The sequence below is a fragment of the Nicotiana tabacum genome, chromosome 14, assembly GCF_000715075.1.
Source record: "Nicotiana tabacum cultivar K326 chromosome 14, ASM71507v2, whole genome shotgun sequence".
In the NCBI taxonomy this organism is placed as follows: Eukaryota; Viridiplantae; Streptophyta; class Magnoliopsida; order Solanales; family Solanaceae; genus Nicotiana; species Nicotiana tabacum.
In genome coordinates, this window is record NC_134093.1 from 4,203,689 (window position 1) to 4,226,966 (window position 23,278).

Genomic DNA, 23,278 nt, shown 5'->3' on the forward strand with positions numbered 1-23,278 from the left:
AGATGATTGGGCCCGGTGGTTGAGCTTTGCTTAATAAAACATGTACTACTGCAAATGGCTAATGGATAGTGGAGTAACTTGATGAACTAGTAACTAGGCATACTCACTAATTAACTTTAAAAATCCAATTGTGCTATGATCAATTTTAAATTATCTGGGCCAGAATAATTAAGAACAAAAACTGATCCTTTTCACAATTGATTTCATAATTCATGGCCTCACTAATCTCAAATCTTAGGAGAATAAATAATATTCGAACATCGTAGCTTGCTTTAGGCGCGATTAATAATAAATCACCGTGACTGTGGATACGGTTTCCGTGCCATGATCACGATACGTAATCCCCAATTCGAGTGTGCATTTCACGTAACTCGACCACAATTTCAAACAATAATAAATAAAATTAAACACGTTGTAGATTGAGGGTGCGTTTCACGTGACGCGATTTGCGATGTGTATAAATAACGAGTGTACGACAAACGTAACTCGTCTCATATTAATTCCATAAAAGTTTAAAATGCAGTAATGTAATAAAAGCGGTTAAAAGGAATAAAAATACACATATAGGTTTAAAACATGTATTAAATCAGATAACTAGGCCAATTATTAATAGTTGAGCGACCGTGCTAAAACTACGAAATTCGGGAGTGCCTCACACCTTCTCTCGGGTTAACAGAATTCTTTACCCGGTCTTCTATGTTCGCAGACCATAAATAAGAGTCAATTTTCCTCGATTTGGGATTCTAAAATAAATCAGTGACTTGGGACACCATAAATTATTCCAAGTGCCGACTCTGAATAAATAAAATCTCATTTCGAATAATGTCACTTAAATTGGAAAAACTCCCCTATCCCCTACCCCCTCGGGAAAAAGGAGGTGTGACAATAGTTATATGGGTATTTTATTTTATTTTTTGCCAGATGCGAACTACTATTTAAATAATTTGAATTAAGATAACAAAAATTCCTAATATGATTGCATATGACCATTAACCGAATTAAGTATGATAATATGATAACAAAAGATAAATTACTTTTTTATTTTAATTCAAATTTAAAAACTTTATCTATAGATTCAAAATATTGAACCGTACGATTCAATATTTGTAAAATATATATTTTTAAGTCTTTTCAGTTTTTTTAAAGTATTTGTTTTTGTAAAAACTGGGAAAAAAAATATTTTTTTAAAAATACTTTTAAAAACTGAAAAATATATATTCTGTAAAAACTAGAAAAAGAAAGGAATTTGCAAAATATATATTTTTAAGTCTATTCAGTATTTTTAAAGTATTGTTTTTGTAAATACTGGAATTATTTTTTAAAAAAAAAAAAACTGGAAACAAAAGCTCTCCTAAAGCAGTGGACTACATATGCATTAGTTTTTTAAAAAAATAAAAATATTTTGCAAAATTTTTTTTTTTTCAATTTGACGGTTCAATATTTTTTCGGTTTATTTTTATTACTGAATGAGGAAAATAGCAGTATTAGACCCATTCTTTAGCGGCAGGGTCATTAGTGAGCTCAAATTTAAATGAGGGTTATAATTGATCCATTTTGAATAACACAGGGGCATTATTAGACTCATTTTATAACGGCAGGGTCATTTTTGGATTCAAATTTAAACGGGGGTTATAATTGATCCATTTCGAATACCACAAGGTCATTTTTGGGCCTTTACGTGTACCCTATTTATTACATTTATTTTAAAAGAAATTCACTTTATTCAAATCTAGTTATAGTGTTTTAAAGAGCTATAATTATAGGATTTTAAATGTAAAAGAGTTTTATAGTTATATGGGTATTTTATTTTCTTTTTTGCCAGATGCGAACTACTATTTAAATAATTTGAATTAAGATAACAAAAGTTCCTAATATGATTGCATATGACCATTAACCGAATTAAGTATGATAACATGATAACAAAAGATAAATTACTTTTTTATTTTAATTCAAATTTAAAAACTTTATCTATAGATTCAAAATTATCCTTTAATATATATATATATATATATATATATATATATATATATATATATATATATATATATATATATATATATATATATATATGACTAACAAAGTTAAATATAGAATAAAGTTACCATATACAATTTGTATTTTGCCACTTGGCTTAACCACAATGCCAATTATATATGGTAATTTTATTCCTTTAATATATATATCAGTGTTTTAAAAGGCGTATATATATATATATATATATAGATTCCTTAAATAATTCATAAACAAATATTGTAAAATTGAGAAAATCTGCCGATGATCATGGAAGTAATCTTCAGATTCTTGTACCATTTATCATTCACAATAATACAATTATTTCATGATTCCTACGCGTCCTAGCACATGGTCAATATTAAAATGTTACTAGTAAAATTGTTCGCGCTTCACACGGTTAATCATAAGTAACTTTTAATTATTTAAAGGCAAATCTACAATTGATTTTGCACAGGTAATGCGATTTTTTGAGTTAAAATAGTGGTTGATGAATTTAAAGAGAAAATTGGGGGTGTTGGCCTAAAGTTCATAATATGAATTTTTGAGTTTTGAACATCGATTTGGAGTTGGAATTGAGTGAAATTAGTATGGTTGAACTTGTAATTGGATGGGTTGTCAAATTTTGTGAGTTTCGTTGGATTCTGAGACGTGGGCCCCACTGGCGATTTTTGGAGTGTAATTTCGGATTTGTGGAAAACATTATAATTTTGGTATGGAAATAATTCCTATAAATTGTGTGGACTGAATCAAATTTATTGTGGCTAGATTCGAGCCGTTCAGGAGTTGATACGCGCAGAATGGGATTTCTGGAGCATTGTTTAGCTTGCTCGGCATTGGATTCGTCTTGTTCGAGCTAAGTAACTCTTCTAATCTTGGAGTTGAGGGTATGAACCCTGATTATATGTGTTATGTATTTGGTATTGAGGTGACGCACATGCTAGGTGATAGGCGTGTGGGCGTGCACCATATGAATTGTGACTCAGTTGTTTTCATAGCACTGTATAGTGGTCCTACTTTGTTGTTGTTCGTGTTTTCACCATGTGATAAAGTAATTGAGTTGGCAATCATGCTAGATATGATGTTTAGGCTTTATGACGATACTGCTAGGACCCATAGTGGTCGTTTCTTGCTGTCATTTCACTGATTTCATTGATATTTTGTACTCAGTCATATTCATGCATTCATATCATATCTCAGTCTCAATTGTTATCTATTTATACATCATATCATTATTGTTGGGCAAGTTTCATGACATTATAAACCTGTGAGTAAGAATGGAGAGATTGATGACTGAGTGAAGTCGGTGGCCTGTTTGTGAGGATATTGAAACTAAAGCGCGTGAGTTGTCCGTGCAGCACGTGAGTTATCCTTGCGGATCCAGGTATTGATATTATGGCATGTGAGTTGTCCGTGCGGATTATAGCTCTTGGGCTGTAGAAGCCCCTCTAGAGTCTACACACCCCCAGTGAGCGCGGTTGATATTATTGAGGGATGGATCTTCCTTGGACATGGATCTTGTCCGAAGGATTATATACCTGGAGATGGATCTTCTCCACGGGCTGGATTGGCCCTACTCGGTACTGAGTGACTGATGATTAGTTGATGTGTATATTCCGGGATGGATCTTCCTTGGGCCGGATTGGACATATACAGTACCGAGTGATTGGGCATGATGAGTGAAATGTGTGAGAAAGTGAGATTGAGTACTCTGAGAGTGTGAGTACATGAGTTCATCTCTAAGATACATTGCATTGACATGCACACATGACATACAGGCATAAAGATGTATTTTTCTCATGTTGTACGGTATCACATCATTCATGATTTCTCACACATGTTGACAGATGGGCATAGTAATGCATTTGTTTTACACTGGTTATCTAGAAAGAAAATGAAACATCTTATATATTATTGAAAGGATTTTGGAAAAATTATTGTTTTCAAACTTATTCATATTTTTGGCAACTCCGGTATACGATTTGGGTTTTCATTGATGTACTTGAAAGGCATAACTATTTTCAGAAATCATGTTTTTGTTAGGCATTTAATTGTTGAGTTACTTCTGGTATTACTTGTTTTATGTTGTTATGAACTATTATTGGTTATTGAAGTTGGGACCCGACCTTGGTACAAGCTCGTCACTACTTTCAACCTAAGGTTAGGTTTGTTACTTATAGAGTACATGGAGTCGGTTGTACTCATATTACACTTCTGCACCTTGCGTGCAGATGTTGGCTGCTGATGTTGTTGTGTTCATTGGGAGCTGGATCTGAAGATGTACCTGCGTTCCGGTTGTAACTGCATCTTGTTTATGGTGGCCTTAGATTCATAAAACTCTATTTATATACTTTTCAAACAGATGATGTATTTACTTCATACCAGCTTTGTATACTCTATTCTTAGAAGCTCATGATTTGTACTACCAGTTCTTGGGGAATATATAAGATTAAGATTTTTATTTACTTAAATTGCTTTAATAATTATTATTGGAATTGGATAGTTGATAATTGTCTTACCTAACAGGTTGGGTTAGGTGCCATCATGACTAGTTGGATTTTGGGTCATGACATCCCAGTAGCGTACCATAGACGTGCTCGAATTCAGCTACTCAAAGGAAACTCGAGGTATAACTGCACAGCGCCCGCAGTTCTGAAGTCCCCTTCTATCTTATCTTAGCTGTGTATTATCTTTCAAACATCTTGAATTTTATTCAGACCGTTATTTGTATTATTCAAGTAGCTCGTGCACTTGTGACACCAGATTCAGGGATGTATTTTGATAATTCGTTATTTATGGTCTTCCGCACTTTATTTCAGTAATTGACTTCTATTAATTTAAGTTGCTTTAAAATGGGTAAGATTATTTTTAACGTTGGCTTGCCTAGCAAGTGAAATGTTAGGCCCCATCACGGTCCTGAAAGTAAAAATTTCGGGTCGTTACAGTAATGTTTCTTTCTCTAGCATCTAGGTTTACATCATTATATAGGGAAAAGGTCCAAAAATAACCTTGTGGTATTTGAAATGGATCAATTATAACCCCCGTTTAAATTTGAGTCCAAAAATAACCATGCCGTTATAAAATGGGTCTAATAATGCCCTTGTGTTATTCAAAATGGATCAATTATAACCCTCATTTAAATTTGAGCTCACTAATGACCCTGTCATTAAAGAATGGGTCTAATACTGCTATTTCCCTAAGTCAATAATGATTAGGGGTGCAAATGAATATTTAAAAACCGACTAAACCGACATAATCGTACCGTGCCGAACCGATTTTTAGGTTTTTTTTTAATAAAACCGTATGTTTTTATATAAATCTATAACGGTACCGATAATTATGGTAGATTTTTTATTTTATAAAAATAAACCGAAAAAATATTGAACCGTACGGTTCAATATTTGCAAAATATATATTTTTAAGTCTTTTCAGTTTTTTTAAAGTATTTGTTTTTGTAAAAACTGGAAATTTTTTTTTTTTTTTAAAAATACTTTTAAAAACTGAAAAATATATATTCTGTAAAAACTAGAAAAAGAAAGGAATTTGCAAAATATATATTTTTAAGTCTTTTCAGTATTTTTAAAGTATTATTTTTGTAAATACTGGAATTATTTTAAAAAAAAAAAAAAACTGGAAACAAAAACTCTCCTAAAGCAGTGGACTACATATGCATTAGTTTTTTTAAAAAATAAAAATATTTTGCAAATTTTTTTTTTTTTCAATTTGACGGTTCAATATTTTTTCGGTTTATTTTTATTACTGAGTGAAGAAAATAGCAGTATTAGACCCATTCTTTAGCGGCAGGGTCATTAGTGAGCTCAAATTTAAATGAGGGTTATAATTGATCCATTTTGAATAACACAGGGGCATTATTAGACTCATTTTATAACGGCAGGGTTATTTTTGGACTCAAATTTAAACGGGGATTATAATTGATCCATTTCGAATACCACAAGGTCATTTTTGGGCCTTTACGTGTACCCTATTTATTACATTTATTTTAAAAGAAATTCACTTTATTCAAATCTAGTTATAGTGTTTTAAAGAGCTATAATTATAGGATTTTAAATGTAAAAGAGTTTTATAGTTATATGGGTATTTTATTTTCTTTTTTGCCAGATGCGAACTACTATTTAAATAATTTGAATTAAGATAACAAAAGTTCCTAATATGATTGCATATGACCATTAACCGAATTAAGTATGATAACATGATAACAAAAGATAAATTACTTTTTTATTTTAATTCAAATTTAAAAACTTTATCTATAGATTCAAAATTATCCTTTAATATATATATATATATATATATATATATATATATATATATATATATATATATATATATATATATATTTGTATTTGACTAACATAAATAGAATAAAGTTACCTTATAATATTGGCATTTATTAGCTTGCCACTTGGATTAACCACAATGCCAATTATATATGATAATTTTATTCCTTTAATATATATATAGATTGAAATAGAAAATTTTGAAACGGCATATATATATATATAGATTCCTTAAATAATTCATAAACAAATATTGTAAAATTGAGAAAATCTGCCGATGATCATGGAAGTAATCTTCAGATTCTTGTACCATTTATCATTCACAATAATACAATTATTTCATGATTCCTACGCGTCCTAGCACATGGTCAATATTAAAATGTTACTAGTAAAATTGTTCGCGCTTCACACGGTTAATCATAAGTAACTTTTAATTATTGAAAGGCAAATCTACTATTGATTTTGCACAGGTAATGCGATTTTTTGAGTTAAAATAGTGGTTGAATAATTTGAAGACTAGTATAAATGAATTGTCCATGAGATCAAGAGGATGTTCCTTGAGAATCATCTTGCATTATAAATAGTAAAACATTGCTATAACGTAAAATCTTCATTCGTCCAATGACATTAAATTCTAGTTTCACCAATAGGAAAGATGAACAATAAATGAAAAAAACAAGCATACAAAGGAAAATAGATATACATTATATGCAGTGAGGGAATATATAATATAAGATCAACAAGGGATTGTGACATGCCCAAGAGATAGCTAGGCACTCTTGCTGCAAATTATCCATTGCTCTCAATTAAAGGGACGGCCCATTTCACAAGGCATCCTATATTCACGCATGGGTGTAATATGGGCAGCCTATCCTAATGGAAGTATTAGTGACTGATTTCACGATCTATTGCTCTCTGTTGGCAAATCTTGGCCTCCATTCAGTCCATCCCTTCACAACGTCTTCGCCACTCTCCAAACGAAGCAAATGCTGACACTCGACATTGCTGGAGTTGGCCAAATTACCCACTGCATTTTGCAATACGGATGTGAGAGATTGTAGCACACTGTCTCTTCTGCACTCACGTCGGTACTCCAACGTCATGCGAACAAGCTCATAACCCTCTAGTTCTTGCATAGGTGCACTCTGCAGTAAAATACATTGTCCCAAACAATCATAAGCCCAAAAGATATGTAAATGAGATTCCAAGAACTATGGATAATTTTTCTTTAGTAATCTGCCCGGTGCACTAAGCTCCCTATATGCGGGGTCCTTGGAAGGGCCGGACTACAACGGTCTATTGTACGCAACTTTAGCCTGTATTTCTGCGGCTCGAACCGTGACCTCCTGGTCACATGACAACAACTTTATCAGTTACGTCAAGACTCCCCTTCATAATTTTTCTTTAGTATATTCAGCTAATGACACGTGAAAAAACAACATAGTTGACAATTCTGGAATTCTCACCAGCTATATTCATATTCGTCAATAACACACAATTAGAAGACAATGGAAACAAAAAAAATATTATAGAAATGAAAATGCTCTGTTTAGTCTCTTTTGACTTTCCTGTTTTATTCAGACATCTAAGGATTATCACTTGGATTAGTAAAACTTCCATCAAACTTTTCTATAAAAACATGTCTATATAACATTCATTCATTATAAAAGACAAGTTTTTCTCGTAATCGAAAATTTATATTATATTATAATATATGTCCTCTATAATAGTATTTCACTATAGCCGCCAAAATATTTCGAAATAAACGAATCTATTATAGAGAAGTTTGATTGTATTAGGTAAATGATGATTGATTAAAGAGCATACTGATACAAGACACAACATAACTCCTTCACATTATTAAAGGGAATGTGGTGAAGGGAAAAATAAGAACAAGAAAGATGTACCTCAAGAATCCAGCCAATGTACTTGACATTATTAACATGCTGGTTCACGTCTAGATCACTCCATTTTGGCTATTGAATTAACAAACCAGCAGTAATTACTAAAAATTTTATTAAAAAGACATTATATCATTCTTGAAGTATTTTTTTTCCTTACAGTTAAACCAGTACGAGTGTAGTCTGCTGTGATCTCGTCAAGTTTTGGTAACTTCTTGCTGTCCCAATCAAGAACCCGAGGCAAATCCACAAAATTAACTTCAATTTCAGTTTTAACCTGACCTGGTATTTTAGATAATTTCCTCGTCTCTTCATTCATCATTACCCATAAGCTGTAAACAACCATATATAAACATACTACTACTAGAGACCATAAGAAAGTTGTAGCATTTGCCACAAAATAGCTGAACTAAAAGTGAAGGCTTCATCAAACTGTGGGGAGTAAGATGCAAACTAATATTCCCTCTGTCCCAATTTATGTTTGGAAACTACGTAAAAAGAGTACTATAAGTCATAATAATTAATAATTCAAAGTATTTAAAAGACGTATAAAAGAATCGCGGTCAAAGAAGGATTTGTTTGACTCTTGAAATCTGAACATCTTCACATATATAGGAAGTATCTACCTGGAAGCTCTCATCAATATATCCCTTGTATTACTATCACGGACAAGCCAATCACGCCGCATTCCATTCTTCCCTGAAGCAGCTATCCAAGTGTCTATTTGAACAACATCGCCCCTGAGCAAAAGAAATCAAAGCAGTATCATAAGTCCAAGTGATTAATTTCTTCACAATGGCAAAAGAAAATGTGCAATTAGAAATCCAGGAACAGATTTTGATATAAGCAGAATCAAGAAAAGACAAATAATCACCATATTCAACCAACTTAAGGGCTCGAGCCATAGAAACAGTCAGTGGCGGACCCAAAATTTTGTGCAACCGGGTTCAATCTTATAAGTATATAAATTTAGTGGTAAAATAGTAGTTTAATCCTAATTTATACTTTTACACAATATTATTTTTTTGTGAAGCGGGTTCAACTGAATCCGCTAGCCACCACTTAGGTCCGCCACTGAAAAACTATCTACATCACACTCTTTAAGGCTTAAGAGTGAACTTTTCTCTAGCTCCTCTCGGGGGGAACTGAAACCATAAAATCAAGAGCAGAAACTTACCAAGTAGGATAGCGATCCACCAAAACCTGCATCTTCGCGACAACCCAAATCAAATTTCTTTTGGACATTTCTGGAGTTGACCCGAACCCATCCCCCATAAGTCCTACACTCTTCGCGTGGTTTAGAGATGTTTCCTGCAGTACAACCAACTCAATCTTATGAAGTATATTTATATAGTAATAAGGGGGTAATCTGATTCTGAACCGATAACTATTGATTCGGCGTATACATATATATGTAAAGACCTACCAAAATATATTAAATCTCAATAAATATAAATATATATGTCATTTTCCCTGATATCAAACACACATTCAGTTTAATGCGCAAATTCCAAAAATGCTATGCCAACCTGCAAAAGATTCATCATCGTTTCTATAGACGCAGCCCTATCAGCCCCGATTTCATATGACCTGATGCTGAAACTTTGACGAAAAACAAAGCCATCTTGCATGAGTTTTCCCTGTCCAAAAGGGTCGATATTGAGCCTATGATCGTGCTTAAGGCAAACGTTTGATCCATTCACATGCGGCGATGCTTGAGAATTCGCCTTAATTTGTAGGCTACAAATAGAACACTTCTTATAATTGTCTACTCGCGGTGCATCAATACTTCCTCCTAGCTTTCCTGATGCGCTTTCTCTAAATTCAGGTGAATAATTTGCGACGGGGAAAAATGCACCAGTAGTAGCAGTTACAATCATGATCAAAATATTCAACACAGTATTATAAGGAGTTCAGTTTGGATCAAAGAACCCGTTAAAATAGATTCTCCTAATACTTTTGATAATTTGGACTTTTCCTTTTCTGAGGGCTTTTGAAAAAACTTGAAATTTTTGAAGAGAGAAAGGAAGCAGATGATATAATTAGGTCGTAGGGGGTTGATATTGGGCGTGTAGCCACGCCTTTTTATATATACCTACCTGTCCTCTCCCGCGCGCATCGTGTTTAACTTGGACTAATTAACCTCCCCTCTTATATAGGTTATTAGATGGTTGTGACCGGTTTAATTGGACCCATAACTTTTGACGTAGAGTAAAAAATTATATGTAAACATTATTAAAATTTTAAAAATAGTAGATATGAACACATAATTTTAAAAATATAATAAGTTCAATACTAAAATTTTTAAAAATTAAACCCATATAATTTAAATCATGAATCCGCACCTGAGGTGCCTACGAATTTGTTTAATCTAAAATCTAAAACTATGGCAGAGGGGTAGTTTTGGTCGCAGCTCATATGCTTCGAACTCGTGACTTCGAAACCCGACACCGCGACACGTATCGTTATTTTGGTGTACCACGTACAGAATCCGAATTAAAGCATGAAGGTTGTCTTATCAGTTGATTAACAAAAATGCAGTGGAAAATTAATGTGTAAACGATCATTTATTAGTAGACTTAACAAAGTCATCTTAGCCCCACTACCCAACCGCCAGTCATTACAGCTCAAACTACCAAGAAATATTCCTTTCATTTTAAAAAGAAGGAATTATTACAAGATTTGAAACCCATGTTAAATTCTCTGAGACAAATACCCGATTTGTGATTAGCTTTGATTTGCATTATTTTACTTGTAAGTAATGGCTGTTCTACGTTTAACCCTCTATGCATAAATCATTTGTTAGAAAATTTAGTAATTTGAAAACGAGAACAAGGAAAGCTTGGAGCGTGAGAACAACATTGCCTGCATTTTAATTGAGGAAAATACAGACAATCTTCTTCGGGATATAACAAGCCAAGATCATACATGCAAGGTTTTCTATACCACTTTGTAATGAAAACTGTTATTTGTAGAGCAAAGACAAGACCTTTTGGAAGAGACGCTTCTAAATAGACATGTTCAGTTTTATCCAAACTCAAATTTAAAATTTAAAATTCTATGCTTGCATTAATAGTCGTGTCAAACAATTAAGTCCCTTATGGAATCGGTCTTGGATAATTCTCACATTTTGTGCTAATTTTTAGAATCGAGTTAGATTCAATGTTTATTTCTTTATCATAGTATCAGAGTCAGACTCATTTTAATTTTAGTGTTTATCCAATGTGCTCAACTTGATAAATTCTTCTGAACGATTAGCAGGTTCATTAATTAGTTGATGAAACTCTTACCAAGCTTAAAATCCTAAGATTCAATTTAGTAGGTTCCTTGCTCCCCTTCCCTATATGAAAAAGAGCTATAAAGAGAACTGCAACAACTATTTACTAGAATGCACGGTCGAGTCTAATTAATTACTCCCTCCATCCTATTTACAGAGTCAAACGAGTATTCATTTGACCACCATATTTTCATATGATTTTTTAAATATTTTAAATTATTAATTATTTTGACTTATATTATACTCTTTATGTAACTTCTGAACATGTAAATTTTATTTTAAATACTTAAAGATTCTATGTTTAAATTGGCGATCAAAATTTTAACTCTCGAAATTTAAACTATATCATATAAATTAAGATGTAGGGTAGCTGCCAACTTAATAACTTGTCTGGTATTCCGTTAATGTATTTTTCAATATTCGCCCCAAAAGAAACAGATAATGATACTATAAATAGAGAAAATTTATTCATTCTCGACGCAAGTAGTATAGTTGCTTAGTTATAACTTAAATAGGGTGCTGACTAAGAGCTCTACCACTTTTAGCCACCAGCTAATATTGTTTAATATACATTTCATGAGTTTAACGTTTCATTTGGTTTAAATGTTCACTTTATGAGGTAACTTGTGCTTAGGCCGGCTCAAGCGGAAAGTCACTAAAGCAATAGCCTAGCTTTAGGCCTCGACAATAAAAGGCCGCCACTTTTTAAAAAATTTTATATTATTATATATAATAAAATTATTAATAAAAGCTACTATTATCTTATCTATATATATATATATATATATATATATATCTATCAATACTATATTAAAAACATGAATACCCTTAGCGAAATGTCGTTTGTCTTTTTTACTCATTAAAAATAACTTTTGCACTAGACAAAATCACTACAAGAAATTAGGTTTTCTGTGACAATCTTTAATGGCGACCAGTTCAGTTGCTACAATAGGTAAGCTATTTGCCGCGACTTAAAAATGTCGCCACAAAAGGATAAAGGTTTAGTGGCTACCATTATAGTCGCTACAAAAAGTAAGATTATAGTGGTGATCGACATTGGTGAGGTCGCCTCTAATGATATACTAAATTTTTATTTCTTCCGAGAACAAAAATTTAGCTGAAGAGTCATTCGTGGCGACCTATCAAAAATGCCACAGAATGTCTAATGGGGCGACTGTGTCGCCACAAATTTTTTGCTTTAAATAAAATAATTCTTTTTCATAAAAGAAAGCTACGTTTTCTTTAATTCTCTCATTTTGCCAAATCCCATCTTCCTGCTTCTCCTAAACCCTAGAGTGTGAGGCCTTTCAAAACCCCCTTATTCCAAAATCCTTTTTCCCCATTCTCCTAAAAATTTTAGTGCTTGGCGTGAGTCCATTCAAATCGGGGCTATTGAAGAAGAATTGAGTAGAGAGACGAAAGTAGAAAATGGAAGCAAACTATTTGTCTTTGGAGAGAAACTTAGGTATCTTTTGAGGGCCGAGAAGCGGCCTTGAGCGATTTTCCTCATTTCATCCGATATTAGTAACTCTGAGAAGGTTTTTTGTGTTTCTTTTTGCATTTCTTACTTTCTATTTTATTTCTCATCATTCTTCATTTGTTATGGTTGTGTCAAAATTTTACTTGGATTTTTAGTGCATTTTAAGAAACTCTTTTCTGAAACCTAGTTTTCTATAGTCAATATGTTTTTGTAGATTCTTTTCTCAAATCTGGTAATGCTGTATAATTAAACAGAGAAATAGATTCCTTTGAATATTCTTTGAAAGTTTTGCTCGTGATATGATGACATTTTTATTTTTGGTTTGTGTAACGACTCGACCGGTCGTTTTGAGTATTTACGCGCCTTTCAATTATTTGAAGTATTGAATAACTTCCTACGAGGTATTATGATTTATGTGAATTATCGGTTTTGGTTTTAAGATATCTCGGAGTTAGCTTGAAAGAATGAATTTTATGTTGGAAGCTTAAGTTGAAATAGTTGACCGGATGTTGACTTATCTTTAAACGACCCCAGAATAGAGTTTTGATAATTTTAATAGCTCCGTATGGTAATTTTGGACTTAGGAGCGTGTCCAAAAAATTATTTAAAAATCCGTAGTAGAATTTGGCTTAAAATAGTTAAAATAGAAAGTTAAGTTTGGAAGTTTGAACGGGGAGTTGACTTTTTGATATCGAGGTCGGAATTCAATTCTGGAAATTTAAATTGCTTCGTTATGTAATTTTGACTTGTGTGCAAAATTTGAAGTCATTCTGGATTGTTTTGATGTGTTTCGGCACAAGATATAGAATTTGAAAGTTCAAAGTTCATAGATTTTGATTTGAGGTGCAATTCGACGTTTTGATGTTGTTTGATATGATTTAAGGCCTTGAGTAGGTCCGTGTTATGTTATGAAACTTATTGGTATATTTGAACGGGATCCCGGGGGCTGCGGGGGAGTTTCGGGATGAGTTTTGAGCCAGTACGGGCTTTTCGGCACTCTAATATTGTTATGGGGGTCTTTGAAAGTGCGGACTACACATTTTGGGAGTGCTGAGGCAAAAGGGAAGTGCAGACCTCAGGAGAATTATGCGGACCGCACAATTTTGTATGCAGCCGCACTTCAGGCCGCAGAGGAGTATGCGCGCCGCACAATTTTGTGTGCGACAGACAGGAATGAATTCTACATTTCAGTATAAGAAAGGAATGAGGAACAATTTTAAATTCACATAAGGTATTTTCAGAGTGAGTGTTACGGTTGTGGTATTTATGGGGTAATTATGATATTGTAAGACTTTATAGAAATTTTGGTGGCAATATTCTTGGGTTTGGCTAACTCAGCCTGGAAAATAGCTAAATACAACTAGAGGAAGATAAGAGAGAGAAGAGCAAGGGCTACGGTTGCTAAGCAGCTACCTCGCTTTCCCCGAGAAAATCTGCAACCAAAATAATCAACAACCGCTACCGTGTCCAGCTACAACTTGATCTGTACATAAGGTGCAGGGAGTAACGTGAGTACGCCAACTCAGTAAGTAACAACAATAAATAAAGATTTAGCAGTAGTGACGAGCAATAAAGCATATAACGTTCATATCAGAAAATCTCAGTAAAATACCACATGCTTTTAAAATCAGGATTTGAATCAAAATATCTCGTTTAAACCCAGTTCCAGTAAAAATCATTTAAAGATATATTTCAACAGTTTTCAAATAGAGGAAAAATGCAAAGGTGAGCGAAAATGTTGAAATCATAAACAGCCCCTCGGGCAAAACATCACTCATAAACAGCCCCTCGGGAAAACCTCACAGTCACTCGTGCCACTCGGGCATGCCTCACAATCACTCTTGCCACTCGGGCATACCTCACAATCACTCATGCCTCCCAATCACTCAACACTCGGCACTCGCACTCAGTAGGTACCTGCGCTCACTGGGGGTGTGTACAGACTCCGGAGGGGCTCCTTCAGCCCAAGCGCTATAATCTGCACGGACAACTCACGTGCTATAATAATAAAGTATGCCACAGGCGGGCAACCCCGATCCACACCCATCCTCACAATCAGGCCCTCGGCCTATATCAATATGCTGCGGCGTGCAGCCCGATCCCATAAATATCCTCACAAATCAGTCCATCAGCCTCACTTAGTCATAAACCTCTCAAGCCACTCGAGCATTTCAGTAAAATAGAGTGCTCAGCCCAAAACAACATTTATATGCATCAAAATAGAGTCATAAAACTGAGTTATACAGTAAACAAGTGTAAACATGATTGAATATAGATTTTCAATCGAAAACAATGAGAGGATAGTAAGAAAAGGCCCCTAAGGGTCCAAACAACACTGGCACAAGGCCCAAACATGGCATTCAACACAATTTACAGAAACTCTTTCTAAAACATATAAGTATCATATAGTTTCAACAAAGTATGCAACTTTACAGTTGCTACGAGATGGACCAAGTCACAATCCCCAACAGTGCACGCCCACACGCCCGTCACCTAGCATGTGCATCACTAAAAATAGTAGAATGATACAAAATTCGGGGTTTCGTACCCTCAAGACTAGATTTACAATTGTTACTTACTCTGGTCTCCAAATGCCTCCAATCTGGTCATAAATAATTTGTTTCATTCAATAAAATTTATTGGAATTAATTCCATAAGAAAATAATAATTTTCCATCAAAATCCAAAAATTAGCTCAAAAATCGCCCGTGGGGCCCACGTCTCGAAACTCGACAAAACTTACAAAATCCGGAAGCCTATTCAACCACGAGTCTAACCATACTAATTTTACCAAAATCCGACCCCAACTCTACCTCAAATCTTCAATTTAAACCAAGAGGGTTTTCAAATTTTCCAAACTCAATTCACCAATTAAATGATAAAAACAACCATGGATTCGGGTAATTTAACCAATATTAAGTTAAGAACACTTACCCCATTGTTTTCTCTGAAAATAACCCAAAAATCGCCTCAATCTGAGCTCCAAATCGTCTCCCATTTTCAGAACTTAAACTCCCTGCCCAGGCTTTTCTTCTTCGCGAACGCGGTCAGTGCCTCGCGTTCGCGAAGCACAAAATAACTCCAGTCCAAATTCCTCCTTCGCAAACGCGATGCTTCGTTCCCCCTCACTACGCGAACGCGACACCCCCTACGCAAACGCGTAGACTAATTGCCTAGGGTCCTCGACTGCTTCCTCTCTTCTTCGCGAACGCGTAGCACCTCTCACGTTCGTGATGCACACCCAGTACACCCTTCACAAATGCGTTCTTCTCTTCACGAATGCGAAGAGCAAATATTGCTAGCCTCTCAATTCCTCTTCGCGAACGCGATGAAGGAAACCAGATGGTGCATCAAAAAAATTCCAGCAGAGTTCCAAGTCCATAATCCAACCCGTTAATCATCCGAAACTTATCCGAGCCCCTCGGGACCTCAACCAAATATACCAACAAGTCCAAAAACATCATACGGACTTAGTTGAACCCTCAAATCACCTCAAACAACGCTAAAACCATGAATTACACCCCAATTCAAGCCTAATGAACTTTGAAATTTCTAATTTCTACAAACGACTACGGAACCTATCAAATCACGTCCGATTGACCTCAAATTTTGCATACAAGTCATAAATGACACAACAGAGGTATTCCAATTTTCAGAATCGGATTCCAACCCTGATATCAAAAAGTCAACCCCCCCGATCAAACTTCTCAAAAATTAAACTTTCGGCATTTCAAGCCTAATTCCTCTATGGACCTCCAAATAATATTCCGGACACGCTCCTAAGCCCAAAATCAGCATACGGAGTTATTGGAATTATCAGAATTCGAATCTAAGGTCGTTTACACATAAGTTCATATTCGTTCCGTTTTTCTAACTTAATTTTTTTCAATTATGAGACTAAGTATCTCATTTCACTCCGAGTTCCTTCCGGACCCGAACCAACTAACCCGATATAACATAATATAACTTAGGAGCATAAAGGAAACAAAAATGGGGGAAATGGGGCTATAACTCTTGAAACGGCCGACCGGGTCGTTACATCCTCCCCCACTTAAATATACGTTCGTCCTCGAACGTGCCGAGAATTGTTCCAAAAGCCAAGAAATGGCTGTGTAACCTTCCCATGCACATACCCGGGGTGATCCCACGTCACCCTATCCTATACAGGTCTGATAGTGCAGCATAATTGAAATTTCTCAATTCAACCTAGCCTACAAGCCGTCAAATCAAATTTTCAACATCCGAAATTTCCTATAAGATTAGAAGTTTGCATCTACATACCGTATAAGTCTCAACAAGCTGTACCAAAAGCCGTAACCATAACTCCAATACTCAAATTCAAATACCGCATAGCTCGAATGCTCGAAGCAATGATTTCTAGTCACAGTATTGGCTCAAATGAACCCAGTGCCGGTAATAAACCTCGTATCAGACAAAACCTCGTCCTAAAACCTTCGTACACTGCCGATGATGAAAGAAACATACCAAATTCATAACCATTCATTAGACCAACATGTCATGGAGCTCCCGTTCCTTCTACAAGAACTATAGCCAATCTCAAAGCCGACTTCCGATATTATCCTCCCAATTATACCACAACAATTAAATTTGATAGCTTCCATTCTAGGCCCAATGACCTTGTCTCATCCAAAATGACCACTTTAGTGATATGACACATCAATACAATCTAAAGCCACAACCCGTGCAATCCGTGCACCAGATAGCAACATTTCAAATGTACCAAATCGTAACAATGACCCAAACAGGAGAACCGTTCCAAAAGCTCGACGAGTACCACCCAGACGCAATGATAAGAACCCATCACACACCGCAGAACCATAACACACGAATCTTACACGAGGGATCATATTTCCACATAACTCTGCTGCAATATGCGACCATATCCAAATACTGGTCCATATGAAACACCTCAAGCCACCCTGCTAAAATCAATAACCATGCGCAATTCGACATCAATTACCCAAAGTGCATTACCATAACCACGGAGAAGCAAACGACGCCATGCCACATAAAACCCAAAAGAACATAACCAATACGTCATTAACCAAGCAATATACAATACTATTGTCGCTCAAATTCCGCTATAAGGCCACAATAGAACTGCACTATATGTGCATATAACCAACGAATCACAACTCCTCGTAGCATAGAAGAGTAACTTACAAATCATTTCAGAACACAAATAAGCTTCACATCAACCGAATGGCACATCCTACAACAATAGCAGTATGGAGCCAATCAATCCGGCTCGGTGTAGAATACACATCCTAATTGGGCCTACCAATGGGCCCCAAATCAACTTTGGTCGGCCACCAATAGATAAACAACCTCCGAAAGTCCACAATGACGGAATCATAACACCTTCTATCATCTGGCTAGCTCCGGCCACAAGTTCACAGTCTACAACCATGAAACAATCTGCTCCTGAGAACTCCCAATCTCTAATTCCATAGAACACATGAATCACCATATTTGATTCCACGTCCACCACCCGAATGCCTAACACCTCTCTCATACACAATAATCCCACGAGAAATACTTAAAAAAAATTCTTCAGTGCCACCTCGCAAAAATTTGAATATCAACAGTCGATCAACCAGGAGAGTGCCGCAATACCAGCAAAGTACCCATAAATCAAAACACACTGCTCCTTCTGAAATGTACACTCTCATCAAGCTATACCAGATAGTAATATCATTAACCTGGTCATTGGAAACCGCTCATGCTGCCTAAGAATTTATATCCTTTCCTTCAAAACTGAACTGTGACCTTGTACATGTAAATCCTATTCCCGCACAACACACTACTTCTATTATGCCATCATGTGACAAGCATAAGAATTCCATTATCAACTCTGAGTCACTAGCAAATTACATACCTTATTAGTCAGAAACCTCTTTCTTGCTTCTTTCTAGGAGGAAATCATAACACACAACACGTTTCGTACATCGGTAGAAAATATCCGGTTCAAACCATGGTAGAACCCATCATGAACACTTTGAAATCCATTTGCACATAACCAAGCTATCTGAACTGAATTCCTCTAACTCCACCAAGACACACAGGTTGCTAAATTCGAGAGCATTGCCACGAAACACCTGTAGATACTAGCCACATCATAAGTACCCACGATCATACCCATTATGGTGCTAACCCAGCCTACTACCAAGCTGTCCTATTTCTCCAAGTTCTTTCTAAATTGCCTTCAAATTGCTACTTTTTCCTTGTTAGAACACTACTATCCTTAACTAAAACTTACCCCACAAACTCTAGCATAGAATCATGCAGCCCTAAGGCTTATAATCTGCCGAATTCCCTTTTTATGTATCCCAAAGGTTCCACAACCAAAAATGCTTACTCCGAAGAGACTTTATGTGAACCTAAAACTGTTTCTTTCACCTTCTTGATACTGAATTTCATAGTTCACAATGATAAAAGATGCCACGAGTCTCAACACCGTTCAATGCAACTCCAGGTTTTCTAGCCATATTTATAAATCTTGAATCCATTGGAACCATTCTCGAGAGTCATTCACTCTACTCAAATCTCGAATTAACCAACCAAACGGACCGAAACGACCTGTGCCCCATTAGCACACCAACACCCAAGGGAGTAAAGAGTAACCCACACTCCTACGCAATCGAGCAAATTCCTGCTCCATGTACACTACATTCTCTGGGAATAACCACTCAATTATTTTATGTTCCTGCTATAACCATAGAGTATAATACAACTTGTGTCCAGAAATTCCTTTACCCATGTCATCCTCGATCTCAACCTCTGTAAGTCATAACTGATTCATCGATATACCCTAAACCGAAACTAATACGACCCATAACTGTGCAATCAACTCGTCGATAGAAGACTCCCCCACTTAGCCTTAAGCTACAATTATATAAAATTAGAACCAGTAAGGATTTCTCCTTCTCAATTACCAAGGTCTCACACCTTTAACCTGCCAGACTTTTCGAAGTCTTTTATTAAGACTTTCATGAACATTCTGAATCTCCAACCAAAATCATACACGCGACCTCCTATGGGGTAGCAAGTAATATTCCTTGCAAAAGCTTCATCACCATCACACCACCGCTAGCTGCACACAGGAGATAACCCACATGTGGAATTCCATACTGACATCTTCCAATGACACTGCACTGAGTGCAACGACCAATAAATCCATAAATTCTCCTGAGTTCATGCTCGCCCACTATTTGTATAAGTCTGCACTTTCCCTATTGACATCAACTGTACGTCAACAATACCTTCCGAACTCAAGTCATATTGCACCTGACACGATAATCAGATCTTCACGATCTATTCATTTCAAACACACTCCTTTCTACCATATTCAATATTTCTTTGTACACTAATCATCACTCCAAATAGAGTTTGCAGGCCGATTCACATACTAACATGATTCCAAACCATTCTACACTTTCTCAAGGCGCATGCCTACCCTAGTAGTGAATTCATATGCTAATCTGCCACTCTTACTTCGGTTAAATCATCTCCTTTAAGAAACTTCTCAAACTCTACTTCTCCTACTTGACCTGCTAGTACTCCAACCACCGCGAAACACTTCCCGTTATGTCTCCCCTCATACTTTGCCACCCAACTACTGCATCAAATTGAAATGTATGTCTGTCGCACCTGAACCAATAAAATGTTACCGACTCTAAGTCTCTTCGAAGATCATCTTTCTCGAGCCATCAACATCAAAAATACCCATTCGCAACCACAATTACTACACAATCACTTACTCTTCTTGAGTCCAAACTCATTGACAAGACATGAGAATTTAATTTGCCCCAAAATTTATCAACGTGAAAGATCCTTCAAAACATTCACACTTGAGACCGTACGTCACATCAAAAAAACATCAAGCGCCCAATGGACTTCCTTTACATTTCAAGGAAACAATTCTCGTCACATTCAAATCGTCTTAACATATCCCACAATTATATCATACTCATCACAAAGCCATTCCACCGCTCATCGAGCTACGAATTCCACTCGTAGGGGCATTACCGGACATATGAGTCCAAATATACAGGTTACAACTAAAGCTACCGAGCCAAAACTACGGTTTAAACCTGGCCTCAAGTCCTCCAAACTAGACCATCACCAAAATATATAATACACATCTCGAACCTCGTTCATAGAATCACAAGCCGGCGATGCACAACTGATATTGAGTGCTCATGTGCGCATACGAATGCGTGGAATGAATTCAAAGAGTTATGTTTCAAGCTGAATCAATTTTGCATGATAGAATACAAGAAAGTGAAATTTTTCTAAGTGTTCTGCAGCCTCTTGAAGATAAGTACAGACATCTCCGTACCGATCCGCAAGACTCTACTAAACCCGCTCATGACTCGTGAGACCTATGTAACCTAGGCTCTGATACCAATCTGTCACGACCCAAACTAACCCCTGTCGTGATGGCACCTATTGTGGAACTAGGCAAGCCGACTCATTTCCAAAACAAACTGATATTTTTATTTCAAAGATAATTCCAATGTTATTTAACATAAAAACCTTCGTAAAGGAGTTCCAATCAAAATAAAAGTGCGGAATAAGAAGCCCGACATCGGGGTGTCACTAGTCATGAGCATCTACTACAATCTATCTAACAATATCACGGCTAACTTAGCCTAAAACATAGCTAAATACAACTAGAGGAAGATAAGAGGGAGAAGAGCAGGGGCTGCGGTCGCCAAGCAGCTACCTTGCTATCCCCGAGAAAATCTGCAACCAAAATAATCAACAGCCGCTACCGTGTCTAGCTCACCTGGATCTGCACACAAGGTGCAGGGAGTAACGTGAGTACATCAACTCAGTAAGTAACAACAATAAATAAAGACTGAGCAGTAGTGACGAGCAATAAAGCATATAACGTTCATATAACAAATTATTCAAAAGTCATTTTCAAACTCTTCTCAGACAGCCTCTAGTATAATGGTCATAACGTGTTGTACAAAACTCCAAATGATGAATGGTTTGACTTTCTGAAAAATAGACTCCAAGGGCTATAATTTTATTGGGTGCGCATCTCCCAATTCCTTATAGATGACGAGATATAAGCTTCCAAAGTCAGCCCTGTGCAACAGAGATTTCCAAACTCTTCCCAGACAGCCTAGAGTGTATCTACCATAACCTTTTGTACACAACTCCAAATGACAAATGGTTTACGTTTCTGATAACTAGACACAAAGGGCTACAACTTTCATTAGAATTAATTCCATAAGAAAATAATTATTTTCCATAAAAATCCGAAAATTAGCTCAAAAATCGTCTGTGGGGCCCAAGTCTCGGAACTCGACAAAAGTTACAAAATTCGTAAGCCCATTCAACCACGAGTCTAATCATACCAATTTTACCAAAATCCGAACCCAACTCTACCCTCAAATCTTCAATTTAAACTAAGAGGGTTTTCAAATTTTTCCAAATCAATTCACCAATTAAATGATAAAAATAACCATGGATTCGGGTAATTTAACCAATATTGAGTTAAGAATACTTACCCCATTGTTTCCTCTAAAAATACCCAAAAATCACCTCAATACGAGCTCCAAATCGTCAAAAACTGAAAATGGGATTAAGTACCATTATCAGAACTTAAACTCACTGCCCGTGCTTTTCTTCTTCGCAAAAGCGGTCAGTGCATCGCGTTCGCGAAGCACAAAATAGATCCCGTCCAAATTCCTCCTTCGCGTACGCGACTTCACCCTCGCGTTTGCAAAGAACAAAATGTCTATGTCTCAATGCCTTCTATGCGAACGCGTTCAACCCATTGCGAACGCGATGATTCATTCCCCCTTACTACGCGAACGCGACACCCCCTACGCGAACGCGTAGACCAATTGCCCTGGGTCCTCGACTGCTTACTCTCTTTTTCGCGAACGCGTAGCACCTCTCTCGTTCGTGATGCACACCCACTCTACCCTTTGCGAACGTGTTCTTCTCTTCACGAACGCGAAGAGAAAATATTGCCAGCCTCTCAGTTCCTCTTCGCGAACGCGAGGCTCCACTCGCAAACGAGATGAAGGAAACCAGATGGTGCATCAGAAAAATTCAAGCAGAGTTCCAAGACCATAATCCAACCCGTTAACCATCCGAAACTCACCCGAGCCCCTCGGGACCTCAACCAAATATACCATCAAGTCCTAAAATATCATAAGGACATAGGCGAACCCTCAAATCACCTCAAACAATGCTAAAACCATGAATTACACCCCAATTCAAGCCTAATGAACTTTGAAATTTCTAATTTCTACAAACAACTCCGGAACCTA

General features: G+C 36.1%; 1 protein-coding gene across 2 annotated transcripts; it reads right to left on the reverse strand.

Moving 5' to 3' along the window:
* Positions 1 to 6,921: 6,921 nt before the first annotated feature.
* Positions 6,922 to 10,316, reverse strand: LOC107793720 (palmitoyl-acyl carrier protein thioesterase, chloroplastic). 2 transcript variants are annotated; one of them, XM_016616126.2, is made up of 6 exons: positions 9,736 to 10,316; positions 9,384 to 9,517; positions 8,833 to 8,946; positions 8,367 to 8,538; positions 8,213 to 8,281; positions 6,922 to 7,450 (listed from the first exon to the last, which is right to left on the reverse strand). In XM_016616126.2, the coding sequence occupies exons 1-6, from the start codon at positions 10,084 to 10,086 to the stop codon at positions 7,211 to 7,213; spliced, it is 1,080 nt and encodes a 359-aa protein (XP_016471612.1). In that variant the 5' UTR covers positions 10,087 to 10,316; the 3' UTR covers positions 6,922 to 7,210. The 2 variants fall into 2 exon arrangements, with proteins under 2 accessions (XP_016471612.1, XP_016471613.1); XM_016616127.2 differs by having other exon boundaries at positions 7,307 to 7,651.
* Positions 10,317 to 23,278: the final 12,962 nt, after the last annotated feature.

What these genes read in the sequence shown, in the direction of transcription:
- LOC107793720 (XM_016616126.2), bottom strand. Translation starts at nt 10,086, where the DNA reads ATGATTGTAACTGCTACTACTGGTGCATTTTTCCCCGTCGCAAATTAT. An exon ending in ATATTGATGAGAGCTTCCAG is followed by an intron (nt 8,539 to 8,832) that starts GTAGATACTTCC and finishes GGTTGTTTACAG; the next exon opens with CTTATGGGTAATGATGAATG. An exon ending in ACACTCGTACTGGTTTAACT is followed by an intron (nt 8,282 to 8,366) that starts GTAAGGAAAAAA and finishes TTAATTCAATAG; the next exon opens with CCAAAATGGAGTGATCTAGA.